At 39.0% G+C, this 17361-nt stretch overlaps 1 protein-coding gene across 3 annotated transcripts in view; it reads left to right on the forward strand.

Moving 5' to 3' along the window:
* The window catches only part of LOC134527313 (unconventional myosin-IXAa), a 651966-nt gene that overhangs the window by 466355 nt on the left and 168250 nt on the right, over window positions 1-17361 (forward strand). For all 3 annotated transcript variants that reach the window (XM_063359870.1, XM_063359869.1, XM_063359871.1), the window contains exon 14: window positions 16108-16319. In XM_063359870.1, the coding sequence (XP_063215940.1) occupies window positions 16108-16319 (212 nt within the window). The remainder of the gene's footprint in view (window positions 1-16107; window positions 16320-17361) is intronic.

A 17361-nucleotide genomic window follows, 5' to 3' on the forward strand; every position in this document is an offset into this window, starting at 1 on the left:
TTGGTTTGAGACAGGCTTAATATGGCAGTGTATATTTGCAACCGACTGGGACATTTCCCCGCTACAATTTATTTCAGACCTTCGAGCATCTGTTGTGTTTCGCTGGTACTTGGGTGCGAAAACTGTGGAATACTTGTTCACACCAACTAGACTGAGTGTGACAGGGGTGGATGTACTGGCAGTTTATGAAGAGAGCTGTGGGCTGTCCTTCACATCGCGGAGTCGCAGTCGTCGGGGAGACTTGGTGCCCCTGTCTCGGAGCGCGCCAAGGAAGTCCGGCTCGAGCGCTGTTGGGGCAGGAGAGCTCTAGTGGGCGTGCCAGCCAGCTCCGAACCTGGCATCGCTGACTGGTCTCTCGCGTTTGTAACAAAATATTCCCACAGCCTTTAAAAATTAACTTGGGAATGTCATCATAATCGGGTAATTTGCTGGCTTTGAATATTTTTGTCTCCCATAGAACCAAAATACTTGGAATTGTGGGTATAGGTATATAATGAAATGTTTTAGGTGACGTTTTAGTAGTTTTCAATTATTTATAAATTTAAAAAACATATTCTAAACTTAATTACCAAATGATTAGCAATTGTTGAAGGATAAGAAATTATGTTATCATTTAATTGTATTTTAAAATTTTCTTTATAACCAGTTCTCATAGTTCTTACTTTATTCCAAAAAGATTTAGGATTTTCTTTATTTTATGATTTATGTTAGCCAATCAGCATCGTATGTCAAATTTCAACCAATTTTTAACAAGTTTACATTGTGTAGAATATATTTTGTAGGAAGCAGAAATTTGGTTTTTTTTTGTATATTTTATGGAGGCGATTTTTCATTTTAATGTTTTTTATTAAAGAATTAGAAAACTATATTGGATATTCACAAGTTTTACAAGTAAAAAGGGGGATATTCTGCTCAATACAAGTTTGTATCTGAGATGTTAGATAACGACCATATTGTTGACTTCAAGCATGTCATAAATGGGTTCCCAGTCAACAGCGTTTATTTCAGAATACAAGGATGGAAAATCTCCCATTGCAAAGTGACGGTAAGAAAAAGTTCTCTCATTATCTTGTGACGGATTACACTTGGAATGAAAAGTACATATCATTGCAGGATAACTACCTTAACTATAGGGTAATCGCTCTTAACCACTTGGTGAATAGGGTAGAGAGGGTCAATTCCGATCACTTCAAATTGTGTTGTGAAAATCAATTGTTGAAAATAAGATTAGGTTAATGAAAATACATGAGCATAAACTTCAATATGTATACTTAATATACCTTGAATGAAAAAGGTAATTAATGGCACATATAAATTTAAAAACAAATTATTCTTTAAAAGGTGATATCACAGGATTCACAAAACAAGTGGGGTAATTGCGATCACACACGGGGTAAATCCGATCATAGTGGGGCAATCATGATCACACACATTTACCGCATCTGAATTGTTTCTTTCCTTTGGCACCCACACAGATTTCATGATACCAGCTTCTACATTTCTGGCACTTGATCCAGTCCCCTCTGTTGGCAGACTGACTCCATCTTCTGTTGCAAAATCCACATGGTGTGTCACTCGAATCTTTCATGAAGAGGATTTCTTCTCCACTAGAGTCCATTTCATTTTCTGCAAACAGTCTTCGTCTCTTCACTATGCAATCTATCTGTTTCTTTTTTAATGTGGCAATTTTAACTTTTTCTGCTGTTGCCTTGATGTTTCCATCCGATGTCAGATGTCGAGATTTCTGCTTTCTGGTTTGTTTCGGTGCATTCCTATTTGTAGATGATTTGTTTGGGGTTGGAATGATGTCATTAAATCCAATGAGTTTCTGTTCACTGGGAGACTTGGACGTATAAGCTGATATGGACATGGTGGATGAAGCTTGGGAACTGGAGAAAACTGTGTGTTTGGACGGGGAATGTTGGCTGTGTGACTTACTTTGAACATGATCAAGAGAAACATCAGATGAAGGACCTGAATTTTGCATGGTGGATGATTTTGTTGATGCAGAAGGAGATTCAGCTCGGAAAGCTACAGAGGGTAGAAATTTATCCATCGAGATAGCCTTAGGGTTAAATGGGTAGAGACCAGTACACTGAAACCCTTTAGTAGCATTCCCATGGGATGCAGCTTTGTTCCACACAGCTGTGAAAATCTTTCCAAAGTCAGACTTGGTGATCGATTGTGTTGGGTTTTTGTGAAAGAATGTGGTTGCTTCTTGATGGTAGAAAGTTTTTAATGGTTTGAATAGTGTGCGATCTAGAGGCTGAAGGACATGAGTGGTATGAGGTGGTAAACAGAGAAGTTCAATTTTATTTTCTCTGCAGTAGTTCAGGCATTTAAGCGAACAATGTGATGCGTGTCCATCCAAAAAAAGAAGGCATTTCCCTGGGAGTCTATGCTTTTGAAAATGTTGCAACCATCTGAGAAATAGGTCCTCATTTATATATCCAGATTCAGACATTGCTGCTACAGATCCAGATGGCAAATTAGCACAGTATGACTCTCGATACCGCACACCCTTGAAAATCACGAATGGTGGTATGTACACCCCACTAGCACTGAAACAAGCTACTACTGACACATTTTCCCCACGTTCTACACTTGTCAATTTAATTACTTCTCTTTGGCTTTTTTCACAAATGATTTTTGATGGCTTATTGTTTAAAGGAAATTCAGACTCATCAACATTATAAATTCTCTCTGGCTTCTCCCTGAGCTCTAATTCATTTGTCAAATCACCAAAGAGGTCATAAAAGTCGTTAAATTCTTTTTCATCCATGGCATCTGCCCTCATTTTTGACAAACCTTCCGGTTTCCTCAAAGAGAGTTGAGGATGTCTGGCCATGAACTTGCCAAGCCAATCTTTACCAGCCAATTTTTCGGTATTGCTCCATGGAATTTTTAGACCCTTCTTTTCAGCATACATGTATGCTGCATTTCTTACCTGAATTGTGGTCAAACCAAAGCCTCTTTTCGACAGGTTGAGCAGTCTGTCACACAGTTCATCTTCCTCCTCAGCATTTAGTACAGGTGGGTGACCAACTTAATGTTTGCACTCTTTCCCTTTGTCTCCTAATAACTGCTGTAGTTTTACTTTTTGGATCCTGTTCTGAAGTGTGGTGAATAGCACCTGATGTAAGTTAGCAGCTGCTCTGATGGTTGTTTCTCCATGGAGGACACTGCTGATAGCATTCGACATAGACTCCTCGGACCACTGAAGAGTGGTGTTCTTTCTTTTGTAGTTTCTGACCATCTGAAATTCACAACCATAGTACATATTAGTGTTGATTTACATTTGAGATGTTTTAAATGCATGCAACACTTCAGTAAAATACATCAAAATGTTTATCTCGGTTATAACTTGGGTAGTGTGGAATTCTGTTATCGTCACATATTCCAGAAAGGATTTGGAGATTAAATAAATTATTAATAACAATATTAGATTTCAGTATCAAGATGTTTAAGAAAATCCGTAATTAACTAAACATTGTTGCGAGAAATCTTATGCTGCTATGGTCCCCGAAGACTCATTTCGAAAGTTGTTAGATTTCAGCACACAGCGGCTGGTACTAAGAACCAGTAAAATTTATGGATGACAAACACTCTGACAGTATTTAACCAATGGTCATATTTCAAGGTACAAACTTGACACTTTTTTGTTTTATATATGTCAAGTTGGTAATGCCTTTATTTTATGGCATCGAGATGAAAAAATGTGTGCGAGTTATTTAAAGTGTGGCCAACACAAAGTGCGACCAGCCAACTCTTTCTTGAGTAATATAGGGTGCGACCCGCCAAGCATCGGCAGTGAAACCAATCACCGCAACGGAATGTGCGGTAGTCGAAAAGATAAACATCAGTATCTACAAACTGGCGACAGCTAGGTCTCTAACTGTCCCCTCAGCTATCCTTGAAACATTAAGATAATACTTTTTTCTGTCAGCTACGTGCACCGTGACAATAGAGCAGTGTCGAGTAATCACTTTTAAGATTAGTTGATAAATACGATCCTTTCTGTGCTGTATTCTCCAGAGCAATAAATTATTTCCTGTGATCGAAATAGCCCCAATAGCATGATCGGAATTGCTCCATTTTGTCGACTTTTACCTTTGCCATCCAAACTGTAAGAGGAAAATAGTTTTTATCAGAACTGATACAAGGATATTGTTTTCCAGTAAATATGCTACGTGAAGAAACCAAAGTACTAAAAGATATCTCGTTTCTGTAATTGTAGCTTCTTATTTTGGAACCTGAGATTTTATATAGAGTGATAAAAATGCATGGCGTGACTTACCTTGGTGTTGAATCGCTTCCTTACACACAGCAAAGTTTAGAATAACAACGGAAAATTTTTACCACCTGAACACCAAGACTCCCTGCTTGCGACTGATGGGATGATATTGTTTCCTTTCGGTTCATGGCTTGCTGTGTTGCCAATTCTCTTATTATGATCGGATTTACCCCGTGATCAGAATAGCCCCGCTATACCCTATATTTATTAGTATACACAATACTTATGTGAGATGTAGGAAATTGAACTGATGTAAGTTGAAATAATTTGTGGATGCTACCAGGTACTTAACTTTTATTTTTGTGTAGTAATGAACATATTTTTGTGTAGTAATGAACATGTTTTTGTGTAGTAGTGTATTCATCCAGTTGATTCCCGGAACATTGAGGTCTCCACCAAGTATTATTTTTTCAAGTATAAAGATAATTTGGATTCCATATATAGAAAACAGTTTTTAAAGATCATCGATGTTATGTTAGGGGGTAAATAAGTATTTACAATCAAAAATTTTGTTACCAGAAGGTAAAAATAAATCATCCCATATTGATTAAACTTTATCAGTAATCAAATAATATCTCAGAGATATTATCGAAAAAATGTTAGTGTCTATTGCGGCAAGGACTCCGCCACCTTTGGTTAGACCCGTGCCTTCTAAGTTGCGATCATTACGATAAACTGTATAGTTAGGTGGAAAAGAATGTGAATTTAATGAATGTTCAGTTAACCAGGTTTCAGTAAGGCATAGCATGTAATAGCTCTTTGCACATAATTGTGATTTTTATAAAAGGTGGATGATTTGGTAATTATACCACGTATATTATACTTAGTAAAAATTATACTCTAACCTGACGTCAGTCATTGTATAGCCTTTAGTCTTATTAGCCCACCCCCTTCCACCACCCCCGGGTATCAATATCAGGAAGTTCTTTCTTAGGCGTCGGCCTTACAGGAGTTTTGTTCTTTCTTGTTTCCGTCGCCGCGACTGGTATGTCTAGTGAAGCTGTTAGGTGATTGTGGATTTACTCAGGCTGGAGTTGTCTGTAGAAAGGGCATCCGCCTGGCCAGAACACTGTGTTGTTGAAATGTTCAAAATCTTGTTCGGCGACAGCTGTGTGAAAAGACGAATACGAAGCATGCTTCCTACGCATCTTCGTGACTTGAAGTTGTTACAGTTGAGATAATTATTTATATGAGTATTTATATCTTGTTCATTCACTTCAGGAGCAAAACGGGATACAAAAAGTACATTGATGTATGTCAGAGTTAGCCCGAGCGCTGTCAGCATCATGCTGATCCAATTACTGGCGGTGGTGAGCTCCCGTGACTGACCTCTGCCGTGGAAAGGGAGCATGCTGCTGTCTGGACAACTGTTGTCTGATGGGACAATGTACCACTTGTGTTAGCCTGCAGGCTGCCAGCTGCCTGACTGTACATCCTTTTCTGAGTCCACTTGCTTCAATACCACATTTATTCGAGTCACATAGTTCGCAATATTGCATGGAAGCCACTACAATCTTTACACTTTCCATCATTGGGTTGAGTGCAGTATTTTTTTTTTCAGTTCTTTAGCTAGATTTATCAGATAATTCATATAACTATTGAGAATGAGTATAGTTTCTTCCAGTTTACCTTTGGTAACATTACACTTTTGTGAGTCCCAAGACATATTGGGAGAATTAAACCTACTTACTGGTGAATCAAGGAGTGAGTTGTTTTGTTGCGATGATTTGCCTTGACATTCAGTTTGAAGTGTTGCATATTTGTGAGTCTTGATGGGATATATAATCATCTTTTGTCTGCCAAATGTAGGATTACCACAAACCGAACACGAAATGCCACTGGAGGGCATAAACTACAATCATTCACATATCAGGTTGAGAATCAGATACACGGCCGCCGCGATCAAGAGAGAGCTCACCATTGGTGCCCGACCACACGCTTCGAGCGCTTACACCCACACAAACATAATTAAATTATAACTATGGGAAAACAATTTTGGTAAAGTTCACAAATGTTAGAAGATATTCAGAAAAATAAAAAAAAATAGGTAAGGGCTGGGTTGGGACACATGGCCATTGGTTTAACGTGAAACATCTATGTTAGCGAGACGCTCTTAGTGTAATGGACTTAAATGAAATCGAGACACTGACTGCATACTAAAACTTTAAATATAAAACAGACAATGAATGGAACAAATTTATTTATTTATATTAATATTAGATGACAATTATGCTTAACATTGGCTTTGATATAAGAAATAAAATAATAGGCATAATATTAACATTAATATGTCTGGTTAACGTACAATTTATAGTGGTATTGCCCACTGTTGTCGGTTCTGAGGGCACGTAGTTGAGGTCATATTGATTCTTCATTAAGTCAAAGAGGTAGCTGTTGTGTCGTGGATCGTTATTGAAGTCATCAAATAGAACGATTGGAGTCTCCCAAGGAGCGATTGGCAAAGACATTGTTAAACATCGTCGGCAAACGCTTTGTAATATATATATTTTTAGATGTATGTATATATATGGCACCCAGAATACACAGTGTACGATCTTCAACTTTCAAATCCACCAGGCATATGTCACCGACGTTATGTTTTCACCAGACGGAATTTCCGCAGGGACTGATGGCATTGGCGATGATTTATCTGCAGCTTGTGGATGTTTGTAGGTTTCTGTATATTGCAGAACCTCTGGCTTCAATAACTCGCGCCATCGATGGATCAAACAAGGTAGATGGACGATGTCTAAGATATTATTGATTTCAGTTAGTTCAAATCCATTGAGCTTCACAGTGTTCGTTTTTTCCATCCAAGCAGTCGGGAGTGGGTCTAACTCCATTGGGGGTATCGGGTTACTGCTCTTTTGAGGTGTCGGAACTGTTTCGAGTTCTAGTATCCGAGACATGACCCAGCAGAACTATGGAAAGGATGCTTAGATGCGAATATATAGCCTCTCTGAATTCATGGCAATCCTCAGACTCCTCGTGGCACCAATTTGTGGTTTTAAGACATCGAGAGGACTCTGCCTAGTATAACTCCGCCTCGGGTATCCTGAATTACCTGGCTGAGACCAGAAATGGTGAATGGACTGAATATGTGGGTAACAGTAGATTCGATTGAAACCTTTCTGGTGGGTTCAACTATTGAGCCCTGGTGGTGTGGCCCAGAAAGGCCAGTCTCTGTTTAGAGATATTGCCAAATGGAATGGTGTCTGTCTGCCGTGGTGGGTTTGGGGCACAACTGGGTCATGTGGCTTTAAATCTGTAGAAAAGCCCGCGGATCGGTGGAGAAACCCATGGAAGAGCACCGATCCCTCGTTCCTCCAGAGGCTATCCAGTGGCCTTAATCTGCACCGGTTAGTCGTTGATGATCAGCCACAACTAGGTTAACAGCTGAATCTCCAGAGGTCATAGGAAGATCGGTAGAGTCTGAGGTATGCGCTCCCCGAGGTCCTCTCGAGGCTACTATCACGTAAGACAGCACCACCGAAATTGGTAGTAGTACGGGGTGGTCCCTCTTATTGGTAAAGGATCCCTTGAGGTTTTCTCTACAGCCCTGGACCACGATTGGTGTCGGCTTCATGCTTGGCAGTGGTACGCTTATCGCTTAGGGCAAGCTTGGAGTTGGGGTTCCCTAACCTCGTGAAAAGCTGACGCAGTGAGCGGCGAAACAGCTCCAGTTACTAGTCCGGTAAGCTAGGAGAGTTTGGTTAAGCCTCTACCGGACCACGGATATTCTGGGTGTTTTGAGGGGTCCCAGAATAATGTGGGAGATCAGCATGCGGCACCAGTAATGCTGATAAGGTCTAAGGGCTAAGGACACAGCCAACTATCTGGTTAGCCAATTTCCGATTGCGTGTACGGAATCATCCGTTACCCGCGCCCATGGGGGCCCCGGGGCTTGAAAAGGCACCGGGTTATCAAATAAATCTCCCCCGTTTTGATGGTTAGAATTACCACAAATCAAGTACTTCAAAATGAAGGACATGAGAATCTCGGGAGGGCTCATGCCAAGAGGGGTTAAAGAGAGCCACTTTCTATCTTTATTTCAATCCAAGTCCCACTAGTTGAAATATAGTCAGAATTATGCAGTATGCTGTCTTTTTCAATGTCTCCCGCTTTAGCCACCAAACTTTGTGCATTGGAAGCAGCAGAGTCGATCAAAACTAGTTGCTGTCCTTAGTTCGGAGACATCTTCGACAGATGTGTGGGTGCTATTTTCACTTATATGTACATTGGTGCTGGTACAACAGCAGTAGAGGTGTTCGCTGAGTCGGCGTTGTTCGTTGAGCATGCCGCGGCAGATTTGCGATGCTCCCGAAACAGTCTCGCTCGCTTGGCGCCGGACACTAGGGTGCATGTGTGTGACCTATAGCCTCCTCTTTTTAACTATAGGCGTGATTTATATTTTCGGCTGGCTATTGAATGGGCTGAGGATGGCCTAACCTATTTAATATTTTATATAGTTTTACTTTACATTTTACATAAAATTTTGTCCAAAATAGACTATTTTTGGCTTAAATCGATCAATCTAAATAAACGAATCACCGCGTTATCACGTCTGAGTCGTGAGCTGCATTGAATAGAAAGGAGCGTGATAGCTGGGTTTAATCAATCTGCGCGGTTCCCCGTCCCAGCCAACCCGCCCGCCCGCGACGCAGACTCCAGGTCGTATCAGTGAGATGACTATATATGTTAAATAATGACACAGCACTTATGTCTCTAAGGCTAATAGTATGGGGAACTATTAAGGCAAGACGATATAGACCTTTTCGTTACAGTACAAATTTTTGTTCTGGTACCCGTATGTTTCTGTGTGATTTTAAGGATGTTTCACACATAAATAAATTAGTATTCAATTGTGACAAATATTAGAATTTCGTGTGTGTTTCGCTTATACTTGCCTATTCCATATGTTTGGGCCTACTTGGTTTTGAATGTGAGGCCTTTGTCTGGAAAAAAATGAGAGAACTAACAGTTTTCTGTTGCTGTAAAATATTTTGTTGGAATACATAGTGTCATGATTTTTTAAGTGGTAAAATAAAGGCCATAGCCGGCTAAGTAGGGGGTGAGCGGCCCCCAGGCGCATTCGTTCCAATTTTGGCCAAAAGTTGCGTTTGATGAGTTACAAACTCACCCCAAATTTCAACCTTGTAGCTGCACTACAACAAAGATAAAAATACCACTGTTATTTTTGGCGAAGATTTGTTTTCTCAGGATATATTTAACCGATGTTTATGAAAAAATATATTCAAAGTGATTAACATAAAAAATAAATAATCTAATTCCACTAACGTAACTACCGGAAAAAAATATTTTAGTTTTCATGATTTTTTTCGGTCACTCGCTAACGAGATACAATTACCAGTTTTTTTTTCTATTAGACAATTTGACATCTTTCTAAAACGTATAATTTTTCCAAGACGATCGAAGAGGTGGAGCATAGTTAAGGAAATTAAAATACACTTTTGTTCTGGACCGTGGCTTTCGTGATGTGAAATCTCACTTAGAAACGAAAGGTTTTAGAGTACTGATGCCAGCACTTACAGGAGACTTTCTCAGTTATCAGTTCAAGAATAAAATTAGTCGCGCTTCGTGACAAAAATTCGTTGGCTAGTGGAATCTGTTTATGGTATAATCAAACAGAAATATCAACTCCTCGATAAAAAAAATATTATATAATAAAATACTTCCAAAAGTGGGTAGTTACTTTAGAATTGCATCATTTATGCACGATAAGTTTGGAAAGCGTTTAACATCCAAAGCAGAATGTGCAGATGAAGTCTTAGAGGGAAAGAAAATTCAGAACAGTGTCAAAAATATTTTAGCGATTGAGGCCGAAGAGAAAAGATGGCTTCTTAATACAAGAAATTTTTAAAGTATTTCATCGGAGGATCTACTTGATATTCCGGAAATGACTGTGAGAGAGCTAAAAATTATGTTCACCGGGTCATACCGGTTTTCACAAGCCATATCATATCTTGCAGAAATGATTGACGAAGCTGGGAACGTAAATATACAATTCGTCAAAGATAAATCAAACGTTTTGAAGCTTCAAGTTCAGTCTCGCCACATATCCAGGAAGGTTTATCGCTGCTTCGTTGAGTATACCCCTCACAGTATTGGCACAAAAGGAATCACAAGACATTATTGTAAATGCGCCAATGGGAGGTGGACTGTCGGTTTCTGTTCTCACGTAGCTGCAATCATATATTACCTGGTAAATGGAAGATATTTGTCCAAGATTTTACGACCAGCTGCGATCCTGAGTAAATTGTTCACAATAAAAATACAACTGCCATCATCAATGATGATAGCGACGATGATTAAGGGAAGCAGTGAAAATCTTCATCGGCCAGTGACGTAAGTGACAGCAACAAAAATTGATCGAAAGAATAATTAGATTGTAAGAAATCTTAATAAAATTTAAATAAAATGTTTGAAATAAATGTATTTTAAATTTTTAACTATGCTCCACCTCTTCGATTGACTTGGAAAAATTATATGTTGTAGAAAGATGTCCAATTGTCTAATAGAAAAAAACTGGTAATTGTGTCTCGTTAGCGAGTGACCAAAAAAATCGTGAAAACTAAAATAATTTTTTTAGGGTAGTTACGTTCGTGGAATTAGGTTCTTGATTGTTTCTGTTGATCACCTTGAATATATTTACAACATATATTTTATAAACATCGGTCCAGTAGATACTGAGAAAAATATCTTCACCAAAATTACTAGTGGTATTTTTATCTTTGTTCTAGTGCAGCTACAAGGTTGAAATTTGGGGTGAGTTTGTAACCCATCAAACGCAACGTTTGGCCAAAATTTGGAACGAATGCGTGTGGGGGCCACTCACCCCTTACTTAGCCGGCGATTGCTATTTTTGACTAAAAATTCCTACCAATAATTATTATCATTTACCTCAAAACGAACATTCTAAATTTTAAAAAAAATGTAGTGTCTTCAGAATATACATATTATATACAACCGTAGACCCATTTTTATTTGAAATTTTGATGTCTTATATTTGCAGTTCTGATAGAAAAGAGAAGTAGGCTATACTGCATATTACTGGGAAACCAGACGATATATATAGTTATCAAAGAAGATATGGGAACCAATGCGATAGATAAGCCTTACTTAATAAGTATAAACATTTGTAAATTGCTTCAATGAAGTATTGTAAGCAGTAGTAGGAGCAAGTCGGTTCTGCAGAAAGATGCAGGAAGACGGGGTAAAAATTAGTGTTGGCAAACATAGCCCCCAGAAGTAGAAAGTGGTGATATAGGTCAACAGGTTATTGACAAACATGTTGCATGAGAGTATTCAAACAAGTCTTGAATTGGAGGTGATGACAATTGTGAAATTATCTGTTGGTGGTGGCCATGTTGGTCCAGAAACATAAATGCAGGTGGCACCAGCGGTATTTCTTTGTACAAACATTTTGCATTGGCTGAGTCCCGAACCGACAGTTGCAAATACAATGAGGTTTGAATGCAGAGATTTTAGCCACCGGTATAACAGATCAGTTGGAGAATAAAAAAATAGGGATAATTGCTTTCAAAGCATGTCTTTAAGGCAATATTACTATTGATATATGGTAGGGTTATTAGCAAAGCATGAACTGCCATGCCAAGGATCTCAATAGTTATTTCTTCAGCACACTGGGGTCTGTTGGGAAACATTCTTGTGCTCTGGTGTCATCACTCACCGATGGGAGAGGTCCTGGTTTCGTGCATTGCGTGGGACATTGGGGCATCGATTTTTCATATTTTGGCTGTTGTGTTGGTGATGGGGCCTCGGAGGAGCACATGTGCCATGTCCCCCCGCCCCCATGTGTAAAACTAAGAAAAACTATTATTTGAATTGTATATGTTTCAAAAACGAATATTAGTATGTGTGATATGTAATTGTATGTTTATTTTTGGAACTATATCCTACCTGATAAAATAGACAAAAAAAGGCTGAACTAATACAATCTCTGATAGCAAATTGTATGTTTCATGACTTCGTGAGAAAATATAAAAAATATAAAAAATTAACAAATAAAAGAGTATGGAGAATAAATATCTGGCAGAAACTTAAAAGAAAGCAATTAATAATTTGTGTACACGAGTTCATTGTATTGCTAGGGTTGAAATGAATAACCAATTAGAGGGATATTTAACGACTGCGAATAATAAATTTCAAACAATAAAGTAGAAAGGAACATCCACTAGGTGGCTTTGATTACTGGCGAATAATGAATTGAAGGCGGTTTTGCGATAATTCATGTGGTGGTAGATTCTCGAAGATGAATTTAATCTCGTGTGGGGCGTAGATGAACATAAATTTATTGGGCAAGTACAACAGCCCATCTTCCTTGTTCAGTAGCACTACAGAAAGTACTTTGCCAGACGCTAAAACTGCAGCTATACTTAACACTTTTGGGACAACCAATATTCATTATCTTCTCGGTACACAGCTGTTGACATGGCGGGCTGCGTTGGTACTCAGGCAGCGCTGACAGACGGTCGATGATCCCCTATGGTCTTGATCTCATTACCGAATTTCAAAGGACTGCGGCTAGTATTGAACTCTGTCTCTGCACTTGTCTCCATCATAAACATCTAATATGAGGCGATGAACCATTGCGAACTAAAAGTCTATGGGCCTTCGAATTAGTATTTATAGGTTTTAATAATCAGGGGATAAGTGAAATCAAATAAATGTGAGAACAGTCATTCATATTTAATTAGGCATTGAGCAAAATCAAATAAAGAAGGGAGAGTAGCAAATAGTATTTTAAATATCCAATAGAATTTCAGTTAGAGATTCTTTATAGTGGGGTATAGTCAATGGTATCAGGACAATTCCGGACAGCAACAATTCCGGCAAACAGATAAACATAATCTCAATGACAAACACACGTCCAGTGACAATTCCGGACAGCTAAATCATCATCTCATCTAACATCAGAAAATAAAGAAATTTGGGGGGGGGGGGGGGGGGGAATTACTTCTCTCACTTTTAAGTCAAACCTTCTTTGGTATGTTTAAAATCAATTTTTTTATTTGTCTTTGGGTTTTTATTTTTTAAATAATATTTTTATCAACGTTCAATAATTTTTTTTTGTCTTTAGTTTTTGTTTTTTATTACTTATATTTAAAATCAACGCTCTATCAATTTTTTGCCATTGGTTCTTTGTTTTTTAATACTGATATTTAAAATCAACGTGAATACACATTGTCACTGTTGAAATTTTAATCTAAATTTTGTACATAGGCTATGGTTCTGAGATGTTTCTTCAAGTCTCCAGTGTGTTCGTAATTTTCTTGGCTCATCCAAATTTTTTCGTCGATATTCTTGTAAAACATTTTTCTTTTTTTCCCTTCTAAATTAATCTCCATCCTCATGTACATAATGTTGGCCTTTTCCACTTCACTTTTCAGGCAAAATATAACGTATTGTATCTTCGGGTGGGATTTACCAAGAAACACATTTATTTTACTGTTCCAACCCTCTACTGCATCATTGGTTCGGTGCCTTCGCTTATAACAGGTCCATAGCTGCACAGGTATGATGTCATTTTCAAGCCACTGGTCACTGAAGTAATCGAAGAACTCCTCTAGTTTTAAGTTTGAGGGTGCTTCTCCATGGATTATGAGCCACCCTTCGCATACATCTTCAGTTTTTAGGAAAGCCAGAGCTACACACATCCGGATGCTGAGTCTCACTTCTTCATTTTCTTTATACTCATTCGTTAAACCTACGCTTTGTACCTTCCTCCACAGGCACTTCATGTGGAAGAAACAAGCATTTATATCAACGGAAGGAAATACTTATTTGAGTGCCGATATGGCCGCTGACTTTAAATCCACGTTTATTGTCTGAGGATTCCACTCTGGAATTCTCTCCATCACCAACCGAAACAGATGAATGTAAGTTTATTTCTTCTTGTTGGGAAGCAAAGCAACAATAACAGGAATTACGTTTGTTTATTTTTCATTGATTCCTATATCTACATGCATATTATAGATCAGTGTGAACTGCTTGCTGCAGCTCCGAAATGTACCATCCATGAAATAGTGCCATTGAGTTCTGAGGCACTTTCTCCCCCTGTCACCAGCTAAATCATTGATTCTGTCTTCTCTCCCGTTATATGTTAAAAGGAAGTTACTGGCATCGCTCATCTTTAAACCTTCTTCTAATAACACAACATCCTGACGTTCAGTAGGTTCTGCTAATGACCCATGTGCCTGGTATTTATGTCGGTAAAGAGTCCGCTTAACTGACGACGCATGTGGTAATTCAGTCACGAATTCGTATCCTTTATCGTGTAAAGTGCCCAATTCGTCAGAGTACACTTTTGCCACGGTAACACACTCTTCTCGTACTTTTTTCGTGGCTCTAAAGACAGATTTCATCACGTCAAGATTAGCAATGTCTCGAATAGATTCTTGATCTGACACATTTAAAACTTCTATATTTCTACTAACTAATCTTCCCTTGCAGTTTTTAGTCCTCTCTTGCAAGCAAACCCACGTCACAGCACCATCAGCATTGACACACTTACTTCGGTAGGCATGTCCACCATAAAGCACTGCAGGCTTCCCTTTCTCCGTTTCAATAACTTCCATCACAACGTTGTGCTGCGTCAACAAAGAAAGAGCAGCGTAGACTGACTGATTGATAAACAGTCTTTACGCTTGGTGTGAAGGACGGGGAGAGTGCGGGAGGGGGAGGGGAGAGGGTTGTAGTGCGTCAACAAACCAACAACAGGTGTACATATCCGCAATTGTCACTGACTGTATACAAAAGGTATAGCTTTGCGAGTCAGTGGCCGAAATTGTCACGAATTTTCCCATTTCCGGAATTATCTGTGGTCGGAATTGTCGCACAACCATACTCAATAAATGATTAGAAGGTGGTATAACCAATAAACGTGAATTTAGAGAGATAAAGGCTGCGTTATGAAAGGTGTGATAAAAATAACTAAAATTAAAAAGGGGAGGGGGTTAATCCCCAGATGGATACAATAGGAAAATGGTTATTTTATTGCATTGTCCTTGCCGGTATCTAGCCGAGAACATCGGACGCGTTGATGAAAGTGCTCTTTTATTACATTTGCAAGTATTATTTTTATATTTTATTACTTTTTATTAATTAATATTATATTAACACCCACCGAGTTCAAACCGAGTACTTCGTATTCAATGACATATGTGTTCTTTGAAAATGTTATTAAATTTTTTTTAGTGATTTAGATTTAATTTTTTAATGTATTTCTTTCGTTATAATTAATAAATGAAGTAAGTGATTTTTAATTTTTAACGCATTTAATAAATCCAATATAACGATTTCATAAGTTAAATTCTAGAGCATGTGGTACCTATCCAAGATGGTGGAAGTTTATAGAATCAGTGGCCATGAATTTAATATGGTGATCTGGAATGTTCTACAATAAATGATCGCGACCCCAGGCTCTGGTCATTATCCCAAACACACACCACAACCAACACCCTGCGCCAGACAACTCATATAAATTATTATATCTAATATAATGCAATATTTTATAAAAATGTATGTATAATATTAATAAATAACATATTATAAACTTAAATAAGATTAAAATGTTTACAAATTATTAGTTTTGAAAATAATACAAATTTCTTTAGCATATTTAAACCAATTCTAAAAATATATTATTCTTCATTTTCATTTGTAATTGTGTAAGACGTAGAATTATAAAAAAATTTTCAGATAAACCCCCTTAGAACTTAATCACATTTATTTTAAAGTAATATATTTATAGGCGAGTTTATCTGTGACAGGTTGAATGGGGACGAGCCAGTGTCGACACTTACCCAAGACTTTCACACGCGTCTGGATAATCTGCTGAGGACACTAGTTCATGCGCGGCCTCACTTCGTGCGCTGCCTGCGCAGCAACTCGTGCGAGATGCCTGGTCGATTTGACCGTGGCACGGTCATGCGGCAGATACGCTCCCTGCAGGTGTTAGAGACTGTCAATCTCATGGCAGGAGGTAAGACTGGACTGCTTAATGTTCATACGGCAGATATGCTCCCTGCAGGTGCTAGATACAGTCAATCTCATGGCAGGAGGTAAGACTGAACTGCTGAATGTTCATGCGGTAAATATGCTCCCTGCAGGTGCTAGATACTGTCAATCGCATTAAGGAGGTAAGACTGGACTGCTTAATGTTCATACGGCAGATATGCTCCCTGCAGGTGCTAGATACAGTCAATCTCATGGCAGGAGGTAAGACTGAACTGCTGAATGTCCATGCGGCTGATATGCTCCCTGCAGGTGCTGAAGACTGTCAATCTCATGGCAGGAGGTAAGACTGGATTGCTTAATGTTCATATGGCAGATATGCTCCCTGCAGGTGCTAGATACAGTCAATCTCATGGCAGGAGGTAAGACTGAACTGCTGAATGTTCATGCGGTAAATATGCTCCCTGCAGGTGCTAGATACTGTCAATCGCATTAAGGAGGTAAGACTGGACTGCTTAATGTTCATACGGCAGATATGCTCCCTGCAGGTGCTAGATACAGTCAATCTCATGGCAGGAGGTAAGACTGAACTGCTGAATGTCCATGCGGCTGATATGCTCCCTGCAGGTGCTGAAGACTGTCAATCTCATGGCAGGAGGTAAGACTGGATTGCTTAATGTTCATATGGCAGATATGCTCCCTGCAGGTGCTAGATACAGTCAATCTCATGGCAGGAGGTAAGACTGAACTGCTGAATGTTCATGCGGTAGATATGCTCCCTGCAAGTGCTAGATACTGTCAATCTAATGGCAGGAGGTAAGACTGGACTGCTGAATGTTCATGCGGTAGATATGCTCCTTGCAGGTGCTAGAGACTGTCATTCGCATGGCAGGAGGTAAGACTGGACTGCTGAATGTTCATGCAGTAGATATGCTCCCTGCGGGTGCTAGATACTGTCAATCTCATGGCATGAGGTAAGACTGGACTGCTGAATGTTCATGCCGCTGATATGCTCCCTGCAGGTGCTAGAGACTGTCAATCTCATGGCAGGAGGTAAGACTGGACTGCTG

This window comes from Bacillus rossius, chromosome 1 (genome assembly GCF_032445375.1).
Source record: "Bacillus rossius redtenbacheri isolate Brsri chromosome 1, Brsri_v3, whole genome shotgun sequence".
Classification (NCBI taxonomy): domain Eukaryota; kingdom Metazoa; phylum Arthropoda; class Insecta; order Phasmatodea; family Bacillidae; genus Bacillus; species Bacillus rossius.